This window comes from Leopardus geoffroyi, chromosome C2, assembly GCF_018350155.1.
Source record: "Leopardus geoffroyi isolate Oge1 chromosome C2, O.geoffroyi_Oge1_pat1.0, whole genome shotgun sequence".
Lineage (NCBI taxonomy): Eukaryota > Metazoa > Chordata > Mammalia > Carnivora > Felidae > Leopardus > Leopardus geoffroyi.
In genome coordinates this window covers 12,062,214-12,073,733 of record NC_059333.1, presented here as the reverse complement: position 1 = coordinate 12,073,733, position 11,520 = coordinate 12,062,214, and the positions used below count along the sequence as shown (strand labels likewise).

The 11,520-nt window shown below is 46.6% G+C and overlaps 1 protein-coding gene across 5 annotated transcripts in view; it reads left to right on the top strand.

Moving 5' to 3' along the window:
- Positions 1-11,520, top strand: part of IFNAR2 (interferon alpha and beta receptor subunit 2) — a 30,989-nt gene that overhangs the window by 581 nt on the left and 18,888 nt on the right. For 2 of the 5 annotated variants that reach the window (XM_045501509.1, XM_045501514.1), the window contains exons 2-5: positions 6,628-6,735; positions 7,612-7,699; positions 8,793-8,834; positions 10,948-11,071. In XM_045501509.1, the coding sequence (XP_045357465.1) occupies positions 7,645-7,699; positions 8,793-8,834; positions 10,948-11,071 (221 nt within the window). In that variant the 5' untranslated portion in view covers positions 6,628-6,735; positions 7,612-7,644. Of the gene's footprint in view, positions 1-6,627; positions 6,736-7,611; positions 7,700-8,792; positions 8,835-10,947; positions 11,072-11,520 lie in introns of those variants that run through there. The other 3 variants (XM_045501510.1, XM_045501511.1, XM_045501512.1) reach the window with 3 other exon arrangements.

Sequence of the window (11,520 nt, the reverse complement as noted above, 5' to 3'; positions counted from 1 at the left end):
CCGGGGACACCCGGGCACTCGCGGCTGCAAGATGTGAGCCGTGGTGAAGTGTGAGGGTCACACGCCTCAAGATCCACCGGCCTTGCGAAACTGGGCTACCCTCTCGGGCCTCGAGTTCCATCCCCCACCCCGCCAAGAGAACCCCTGGAATTAACCAGCCTTTGTGGCCTAGCGGGAGAGGGTCACCGAGGGGCGACGGGGGTGGCGAGTCCGGCGCCCTTCCAGACTCACCGCTTGGAAGCTGGGAGGAGGAGAGGGCGGGGAGACAGAGGAGCGGGCTCGCTGCGGGGGGTGGGGAGGGGCCGGGGAATTAGGGGAACCCGGTGCGAATCGATACTGGAGTTCAACCCGGAGAGATCAGCCGGTTCTGTGCAGTTAGGAGTTCGATTCCTCAACAAGCTTAGGAGGTGAGCGGCGGCGTTGTTGAAAGACTCTAGACACCCCGCCTTTTTTTTTTTTTTTTTTTTTTTCTTTTAGTATTTGTTTGATGTCCTTGCTTTTGTTTGGGAAGAGGTCTTAGAAGCTAGTATAACGCGCCAGAGGGCTCTGATCGGAGCCAGACGAGCCCGCCGGGAGGTGCAGACTCCGGGAGCCCTGGAGGCGTCCTACTGACTGTCTCCCGGGGACTAAGACCCTCAGGCCGCCCCCTGCCCCACCCCTTGGCGAGGTTTCTAAGCACCCTCCCCCGCCCCGAACTGTTCGGGTTTGGGGAGCAAAGGGGTTCAGAAGGGGAAGCCACACCAAGATGGGCTCTGAAGAAAACATCTTTTAAAATTTCCTAGCAATATGCGCACGTTGATAAAGTTAGACCCGTTTGTTCCAGGAAACGGCTTGAACTTTTTAAGTCCTGTAGTGCACAGGCTGGTTTTTCATTTTAAATTATCAAAAATCTGCACGGCCCTTTTGGTCTTAGATGTATTTCGTCTCAAATTCCTCCTGTATTTATTTAAAAAGTTAAAATGTGCCCGAAATTGGGTTCCTGGTGCTTTGTCTAAAAACATTTTGGGAGAAGCACAGCCCCAGAAGTAGTCTTAGAAGTGAAACTTTTTTTTTTTTAATGGCTGTTCGTTTTTAGAGAGAGAGCGGGCACGCGGGCACAAGTGGGGGAGGGGGAGAGAGAGAGGGAGACACAGAATCCAAAGCAGGCTTCAGGCTCTGAGCCGTCAGCAGAGAGCCCCACGCGAGGCCCGAACTCACCAACCCTGAGATCATGACCTGAGCCCAAGGTGGGCTTAACCAACCGAGCCACCCAGATGCCCCTAGAAGTGAAACTTACCTCATCCCTCCTACTTGCACACAGAGCCTTGGTGAACTCATTTTCCCATTATATTGATAAACCCTCGACCTATTAAAGAACCAGTGGCATATATATTCTTGGCTACCAGTCATCCTATTTTACTAAAACTAAATGCCACTGAGTATAGGATGCGCTTTTATGTAACCAAGTAAGAAAAAAAAAAAAAAACATGCATTCTGATTTCGGAGGGGTTTGGATGTCAGAAAGAAATGCACATTTTATAATCTGTGCAAGGTAATCTGCACGAAAGCAGAGCCTGACGGTACTTTCCCTGAGGACTCTTCATTCCTAACGAGAATGAAACCTCGGAGACATTCATGACTCCCTGACGACCAATGATACGCCAGGCGTCAGGCCAGATAGAAGAAAAGACCGTTTTGTTCTCCACCAGGGGACTGGAGGCAGCAAGTTCCTTGAGGGCTGTCTGTCTGTCTGTCTGCATGTTCTAAATGGCACGCGACCTGGGAAGAATAAGAGAACAATAGTTCCCTGGGAGAGCAGGTGGGCTTTAGTGACAGTCATGAGAAGTCCAAAGAAGAGACAAAAGAGAGAGAAATGTAGAAGGGAGCAGTTGAGAGCCACTGAACATTGTCTCCGGAGCCAGCAGGAAAACGAGGGCACTTCGTTTCCCCATAAGCCAGGGTACATAGGAGAGAGACGCTTAAGCATCATTCTTGTTCTAATGCTGAGGGTTTAAAAAAAATTTTTTTTTAATTTGAATGTACCCATCCACCAGAAACTTTCCTGGTAAGTCAACAACAATCTTAAAAAGGCTCCCTAATACACAGGAAAGAAGCAAACAGGGCCTTCTGAGCAAGGGGCAGTGGTCAGAGGAAGTGAGATGGGGATTGTCAGCTAGGGGAGGGGGTCGCGGAGAAAGGCAGTGCCAGAAGCAAAACCATTCCGAGGACCCTGTGGTTGGCCCTGCCTCGCCTCCCCATCCCCCCACCCCCACCAGAGGGAGGCCCTACCTCACCTCCCCCATCCCAGCGTCAGGCCTTGGGGCTCTAGAAACTGCCCGGTCTTTACAGAACAAACTCGAATCTGGTGTGGAAGACAAGGAGGTTAAAATTTCAGTCCACTCTATCACAGTAACCGATGACAAAGCCATCTAAGTACCAACAAGGTGAACAGAAGTGGGGTGTGGTGGCTGGATAAAAAGGAAGGGAAAAACAAAAACAAAAACATAGCCCGCAAGGAGTCTTACTAAAAAAACAATATTACTCCTAGATTAGTAGAAAATTGTTTCCAATAGCCTTATATCCTACGACTTGGTAAAAATACGAATTCAGTAAAATAAACTCAAAGGTTAGAATATTTTAAAATGTGATGGAGACGGAGTTGCAAACTTAAGCAGATAATTTGAGCACCCTAGAAACATAATTGAAGAAGAAATAAGAAGAACAGGATACTTTTGAAAATAAAGACATTTTTAATAGAGGAAAGGTTTGATTTAAGCCCAATGAATGCAAATGAAAAGAAAAAAAAAAAGATCAAGTCAATTAGGAAGAATCTCCACGTGGAAATAAAAAAAAAGCACAGTCAAACATTAGGATAATTGGGATCCCTGCCACACGGAAACCAGCAAATGGGACAGAAGATGCAAACAAAAGTAAGATAAAAGAACTTTTCTTGAAATGAAGAAAAAATGGCCTGTAGGTCAAAAGAACATTTTTTCGGGAAATTGCCATTTTCCAAATATTCATATGGGAATGCTGAGCCCCAAGATATCTTTAGTGATTTCAATTTTTTTTTTTTAAAAAAGAAGAATTCTTTTAGGAATCCAGGAAGAAAAAGTAAATAAAAGAAGGGCAAGCCAAATCAAGCTGGCCTCAGACGTTCTAGTGCTAAATTCCAGAATATGATGGTTCTGAGAGAAATATTCTAAATGGAGGACACTGTCCCCAGGAGGGTATTTTCATCCAGCTTAGATGTCCCTCAAGGTAATCAATAGGCAGGCCTTCTCAAATATAAAAGAGCAAAGGGAATTCAAGACCCAGTGAGCACTCTTTGGGGGAGGGAGGGACTACTGGATTAGAAAAATCCAGCAAATAACAAGTTAAGAAATAAATCAAACTAAAGACCCCAGACGTAGAGAACTCACGCTCAAAAGGACTATTAATGAGTATTGATCTAAATGTAGAATTAATACCAGACATGTTTGGAAATTGTAGGTAGAAAAAAATGTGATCATTATATAAATCTAGACACAAAAAACAATAAAGCAAAAAAGTAATAACAATAGGAATAAGGAAATAGGGGAGGCAGATGGGAGGAAAAAGGAGAGTAGCAACATTCTCATCTTTGAAAGCACAGATCAATAAATATGGTTTAATAGTAAACAGTGCTGGGGGCGCCTGGGTGACTCAGTTAAGCATCTGACTTCAGCGCAGGTCATGATCTCACGGTTTGTGAGTTCAAGCCCCACGTCAGGCTCTGTGCTGACAGCTCAGAGCCTGGAGCGTGCTTTGGATTCTGTGTCTTCTCTCTCTGCCCTTGCCTGCTCGCGCTCTGTCTCTCTCTCTCAAAAATAAATAAGGACTTTTTAAAAATAAAAAAACATAGTAAGCAGTGCTGGGAACATAGGATACCCTAACTTCCCAATGTCTTCCATAACCGTTTTTTCTGAACCTTGGAAGAATATTTTAGGAAATTACTCTGTCTTACAGAAGAGAGTAATTTAAATTTCAACCATCCTTTCGGTCTTTCCTTCAGTTTTGTTCCAAGTACAATTAAATTTAGACAGAAATGTGTGTGTGTGTGTGTGTGTGTGTGTGTGTGTGTGTGTGTGCGTGTGTGTGCCCCCACACGCACATGCGCATAGAAAGATGTCTGGGATTATGTTCACCTAAAGTTAATGATGGAAACATCTGGATGCTGGAATTTGTACTTTCATACATTATTTTTAATGTTTCTTAATGAGCACAGAAAAGAAATTTTACAGAAACAAGAGAGACGTTTGAAAAATAAACTGGAAACCAACATGCCAAGATGCTAACAGTGGTTGATGCTGGGTGGTAGAAATAAGGATGATTGTTGCTTTCTTCTTTGTGCTTTTTTGGGGTTTTTTTTTCCCCTAATTTCCAGGAAAAAATTATGTAATTGTGTTTGCGTAGTATTTCTGAATTCAGTTCATTCATGACTCCCTGACGACCAATGATATACCAGGCGTCAGGCCAGATAGAAGAAAAGACCGTTATGTTTTCCCCCAGGAGACTGAGGCAGCAAGTTCCGTGAGAGCTGTCTGTCTGTCTGTCTCTGCCTAGGAGGAGCTGGAATTCAGAGAAGGGGCCCTGGACATCAGCAGTGTTTGTTGACATGCCAGAGGCAAGGGTTGCTCTGGGCGAGCCGCACCCAGAGCTGGCTTGCAGGGGACAGTGATTTCCAGGGAAACCTAGAAAGGCTGATGACAGCCTTGAATTCAACCTGCGACACTTGCTTGATGCCTTGTTAGGTGACAGTGAGCTACAGATGGGGCTGGCCACAGAATTTGCAGGGGCCAGAGCAAAATAAAAATGCAGGGCCCACGTGTTTAAAAAGCAAGAAGGCATCACTGAAGGCATTAAAATACAAAGCTTTTTCTTTTCTTCCACCTTCTCTGTCTCTCCACTGGTCACTTTGGTATTTGCCATTTAAATGTCGTCCTGAGTAAAAAAATAAATAAAATTTGAAATTATCAGCAGGAGCTTCAACCTTTCTGCTTTATATGGTGCAAACGCACAGATCTAAATGCAAACGTAAGCGCATTTAGTTCATGTGGGGAGTCACCGAATTACACAATTGGCATCTCAAGCACATTTTGAGAGGGTACCTCGAACTAGCCAGGAAAAACAAACTCAAGCCAGATGAGGGAGGGTGGCAAGGAGAAGAGAGGTCCCCCCCCAGGCACACAGCCCAAGAAGCATTCCCTGGGTTACCATCAGGGCCAGTGAGGCTCCCTGCAGGTGCCCAATGCCACTCTGCCCCTTGCGACTCTGGGCCCACATGCACTTGGGCATGAAGGATGCCAGGATCGCTCTCTGCCACCCGCCCTGCACTCCAGCCTGGGGTGGGCTCTGGGGAAGTCCAGCCCTGAATCTCTCCTTCCCAAGGACCTGCTGTCTCAACCCATAGCTCACTGGCAATGCCCAAAGGTCTTTAAACCTCTGCCCCTGGACATGCTAGGTGCCCGATCAAGGCTGACCTAGATGCTTACCACCCCCAATCCAGCTAGTCTCCCCCCTCCTGCCCTGGGCAAAGCAGGGCCCTGCCAGCCTGGCACAGGAGCAAATTCCACTCTGCCTGGCCCCTTCTCTGTCTGCTTACACACCAGGAGGGCGTCAGTGCAACGTGGGACTTTCCAATAATGTGACCCAGCTGCCACCCCACACGAAGGGCATCAATGGTGCCCAGCGTCCAGAGGCAGCGGGGGGCGGGGGGTGAGACCAAGCGTGAGCCGAGACTACAAACTCACCATGTGTCCAATGGCCCATCAGACTTCACTACCAAAACAGGTTCAACGCTACAATTATTAAGAATTTCAAGGCAGCCATTGGAGAGCAGTAAACCGAGGGTGGACCCTTTTTCGTGTAGGACCTGGGCACAGAGATCGGGGAAGAGCAAAGCCAGCCCTTCCTAATGGCAACAGCTTTGCTCTAGAAAGCTGATTTGTAGTCAGGGAGAGGTTTAAGGCACCTCATTAACAACCCCAGACAGGATGCCAAGACAGGAAGTGAGATTTTCCAAGCAAGCAGGAAATCTAGTTACTAGTCATTGGGTTGGAAGTAGAATATGGGTCATCAGGAATAAAGGGGAGGCGACATCCCCTGGCCCACAGGGGGTGAGGACTTCTAATTGTGTAATTGTGTGTGTGTCTCAGCCATTGAATAAACCCGAATGTTCCACAGATGTAGAACAAAGGTGAAGACGTACCATCAGGCAAAGACAGAGGGTTGAGGAGCCGCAGAGCAGATGTTCAAGTGTAAGGGAGTCCCGTCGCCCCCCCCCCCCACCCCCCTGTGGCATTCTACACTCTAGCTGCGGCCAGCTTCTAGGGAGTGTCCACAGCCCTGCAGGCCCTCCTTCGGGGAGTAATGGTGGGAGATGACGTCATGTGTCTCAAAGATCCCTGTAGACACTCTAAATGGGTGCAGTCTTGTGGGACAGGTTGTAAGCAGAGGAGCCTAGATAGCTCATGGGTGGGGGAGTCTGCAGCAGGGAAGGCATCTTTGACTTGGAATCTCTCGGATTCCTGTAGAATACCCGGATGGGACCTGTTACTTCATAGTCGAGAGGACTTTTTCATGTTTTGAGCTTGAACTCGGGTCTGCCGCCCTGTGGCCCTTTTCCAGTTTCAGCGCGGGGGCTTGATGCCTGCTACAAGTGTTGGGAGGACAGGACACCCAGAACCTATGGGGCGCAGTCGCTTGGATGGAGACAAAAGCCCTGAGGCAGAGAAGGACTCACAATGCGGATGCCAAGAAACAAAATACCTTTAAATCTGAAAACAGACAACTCAGAAAGGAATGCGTGAAACTAATGCGTGAACTTGGGATTCTGTGTCTTCCTCTCCCTCTGCCCCTCCCCTGCTTGCACTCCGTCTTTCTCTCTCTCTCAAAAGTAAACATTACAAAAATTAAAATAAAATAAAATAAAATGGAACACCTAGGGGCGCCTGGGTGGCTCAGTCAGTCAGGCATCCGACTCTTGGTTTTGGCTCAGGTCGTGATCTCAACTGTTTGTGAGTTTGAGCCCCCCATCAGGCTTCATGCTGACAGCATGGAGCCTGCTTGGGGTTCTCTCTCCTTCTCTCTCTGCCCCTCCCCCCGCTAGCTCTCTCTGTCTGACATCTCAGAGCCTGGAGCCTGCCTCAGACTCTGTCTCCCTATCTCTCTGCCTCCCCCCCTGCCCCTCCCTCCCACGCACGCTCTGTTTCTCCCTCTTCTCTCTCTCTCTCTCTCTCAAAAATAAAACATTTTTAAACAAGAAGGAGAAATAACATAGATTTGGTTTTGCTTATACATAAAGATGTTGTGAAGGACTCACCAAAAAATTAATAGAAGTAGTTTTCTGAAGGAATCAAGACCTTTTGCTCTTTGCTTTTGTGTATTTTTGGAAGCGAGTAACTCTGTCGCCTATTCAAAAATTAAAGTCAAAACTTCTCCCAGAGCTAGATAGGGAACTGGTCCCAGGTCCAGCTCCTGGGAAGGCAGAGGAAGCCTGGAACAGGAAAATTCCTGTTCCTCCCACGTTGTCCTGTCTTTGTCCTTTTTTATCTTTTGTAATTTAAGTAAACACTTCAGCATTTGGATCACCTGATATCTATTTCCTTTCAGATGTGAAAGTAAAGAAAAGACTTGATACCAAAGATGCTTTGGAGCCAGAATACTTCCTGGATTAGACCCCATGATTTGTATCCCGTGGGTAAGCGTCACTTTTGTCCCAGTGCTCCTAGGACCAAGCCAGCAGTCACCCCACCACCCGGAGCCCTGTTGGGGGTAGCAAATGGCTTTCCCTGATGAGGGGCCCAGTATCAGCCCATCCGGTGCCAAGAGCCAAATGGAACGTAGATAGGAAGCCTGTGCTGATTGATGGTCTGGATTCAGTAGGAGCACCTGCCCTACTATTAATTTTAGGAAAACAAACAACTAAATAAGAATGACTTCAGGCTCCACAGTGATGGAGAATATCCTCGTGAGCAACCTGAAGAACAGTTTCTCTTAATACCCTCATTCTAATCCAGGGAGGAGTTTATCACTCGACTCCCATACTTAGGAGGAGGCCAAACCCCTTATCTCCTAACCATGTCACCAGACTGAGAAGTCATTCCTGAACTTTGGCTTCCGTGTATCTATCATTGATTTTTTTTTCTCTCTCTGCCATCCTGGTCCACTTTTTCTCTACCTTTCTTTTGATTGTATTTCACTATCACCGTGTTGTCTGTTCCATAGCTCCATGGGCGGTATACTTCTCCCCTGAGCAAACCGCCTAGGCACGGGGGCGTGTAACCTCCTTGGCCTCCGCGTCCTAAAAATGCCTGCAACCCCTCCCCTCCCAAGTCACTGTGTCATCCCGAAAACAAATGAGGGCCCCCAAATCCCATCAGTTTTCTTCCTACACCTCCTACACCACCCTTGGCAAACACCTTTACCTTTAACGTTTCTTAACCAACAACATGCCTGTGTATTCATATTCTGAGACTTTTTCCAGGCAGGTAAATGCTTCTCGGGACATTCTCTCAACCAACCAGCCCTGGTATTAGCATCAGCTCCAAACAGAGCTTATTTTGGATTCACTCAGGTTGAAAGCCTTGGACCATGTGCTGCTGATGCAAACAGTGACCTTCTAAGAACCCTTTACTGGAGCATTTTTTTTTTTTTTTTTTTAACACATGGATGTCGCAATCCAACGTTAATTAAGCCATGTGTACAAAAGAATGCCAGACCCAGAGCAATAATTACAAATTGAGCCTGGAGAGAGTATTTTTGCTGGTCTAATATGTTTTTCTTCTTCCTAGTGTATATCAGCCTCATGGTTGGTGTGGCATTGGCGTGGCCTGGTAAGAGATTTTCTTGGCTTGGCTGAATTTCGTGTAAGGGACAGAGGATTGGGGTGACCATTCAGAAGTCCACAATGCGGGGAGCTTGATTTCTGATCCCAGATCTGTTGCCCATTTTTGTCTGAATCCTTTTTCCCAGATTTTCTCAAATACTCTCCTTTTCTCTGTCAAAGGAGCCAACAGTAGCCACATTTTCTCATTTGTCTCTCAAAACTCTTGTAAGAAATTAACACCAGAGATCATTTTACTTATTTTTCTTAATGTTTGTTTATTTACGTTCAGTGGAAGAGAGAGTGCCTGTGAGCAGGGGAGGGGCAGAAAGAGAGGAAGAGAAAGAGAATCCCAAGCAGACTCCACCCTGTCAGCACAGAACCCCACTCAGGGCTCAAACCCACGAACCGCGAGATCACGACCCAGGGGACCGTGACCTGCAAGGTCACAACCTGAGCTGACATCAAGAGTCAGACCGGTAACCGACTGAGCCACCCACGTGCCCCACACCAAAGATCATTTAAAAAAAATTTTTTTTTTTCAACGTTTATTTATTTTTGGGACAGAGAGAGACAGAGCATGAACAGGGGAGGGGCAGAGAGAGAGGGAGACACAGAATTGGAAACAGGCTCCAGGCTCTGAGCCCTCAGCCCAGAGCCCGACGCGGGGCTCGAACTCACAGACCGCGAGATCGTGACCTGGCTGAAGTCGGACGCTTAACTGACTGCGCCACCCAGGCGCCCCAATCATTTTAAAACTCCTTAAAAGAATTTTCAGGGGTGCCTGCCTGGCTCAGTTGGCAGAGCATGTGACTCTGGATCTCAGGGTTGTGAGTTCGAGCTCCATGTTGGGTGTGTAGATTACTTAAGAATAAAATCTTTAATAAAATCTTTAAAAACATTTTTAAAGGAATTTTCAACTTAAAGCCCCTTCATCGAAGATTGAGGAGACAGACTATGCCAAACAAAAAACAACCCAGACATAATTTCCCTTTAATTTGCATTCTTACACCCGTTATCTGGTGCCAGGTAAAGGAAAATAATTTTTCTGAACTAAACACCTTGCCTACATATATAAATCCGCCCCCATAATCTCACCGTGCATTAACTATATATCCAACCTTGTGATGAGCACAGAGGACGAAGAGTTCAAAGTCAAGAAGCAAAGGCCCTAGGTCCCAACTACTGGAAGCTTCAAGAATCATAAAAAGTGAATTTGGAAAAAAAAAAAAAAGACTTGCATTTAAACAGGATTTGGCAACTATAGCTTTATTTTTTTTTTTAATGTTTTTATTTATTTTTGAGAGAGAGAGAGAGAGCAAACGGGAGTGGGGACGGGAGAGAGGGGGAGGCGGATAGAGGATCCAAAGCAGGTACTGACAGCAGAGAGCCCAATATGGGGCTCGAATTCACACACTGTGAGATCTTGACCTGAGCCAAAGTTGGACACTTAACCCGACTGAGCCACCCAGGTGCCCGACAGGTATAGCTTCAGAGTCTCATTTACCGCTGCCTCTTGCCAGCTGCATAATATTGTATAACCCAACTCACAGCCTTACAGTTTGTAGAATGAGTCTCTTAACAGCACCCACTTCAGCATTGCTGCCCAGATTCAATGCCTGGAAAGGGCCAGTCTAGGCATACATTTATCTGTCCCTTCCTTCCATGACTGGGGGACAAGTGCGGTGGGAGATTCAGTGGAGGGAAGGCAGGCAGAGGGCTGAGCGAGCTGCTTAGGCGACTCCAGAAAGAGGTGGAGTGGAGTTGAGAGAATGAGGTGGCCCAGGACAGGATAACATAGATCATTTTGATTCAGCGGGCCACTGAGAGTCCATGATAATTAAGCGTGAGCCGAAATTCTGTTTACAAAGTGCCTAGTTCCTGCATCCTAAGCTTGCCTGCCCTAACAATGTGTTGTTCATCAATTAGTTATATGACTTCATTTTTCATGTCCACCAGAACCATTTCCTTCCTGTGGTTCCAAGGCCCCTGGGGCTTCTGTGCTGGGAGTGTGGGCTCCAAATCCCAAGGAACAGATGGGATAGGAGCCAAGCTATACCTTGAGTTCCAGATTCAGCGTTTCTTTTTCTTTTTTTTTTTTTTTTTTCTCCTGTTTCCTTTAGATTTGTCAGACGAATCTTGCACTTTAAAGGTGACATTTCGCAGTTTCCGGCTTATCTTGTCATGGGAATTAAAAAACCATTCGATTGCACCAACTCACTATACGTTATGGTACACAGTCATGAGGTTGGTTTGACGCTTAATTTTCTTCTTGCTAAAGGTCTTATCTTTCTACTAATTGGGGGGTGGGGAAGAGTCGTCATCTTACTTGTGGTAAAGCCTCTCTCTCCTCCTTCTCTCTCTGGTTTGTATTCAGAGCTTTAAAAGTCCAAAGACAAGACACAAGTCCATTTTTTTAAATTTTTTTTTTTTTTCAACGTTTATTCATTTTTGGGACAGAGAGAGACAGAGCACGAACGGGGGAGGGGCAGAGAGAGAGGGAGACACAGAATCGGAAACAGGCTCCAGGCTCCGAGCCATCAGCCCAGAGCCCGACGCGGGGCTCGAACTCACAGACCGCGAGATCGTGACCTGGCTGAAGTCGGACGCCCAACCGACTGCGCCACCCAGGCGCCCCAGACACAAGTCCATTTTTAATTAAGCTGAATAATGTCATATTCCCAAACCACTTCTAA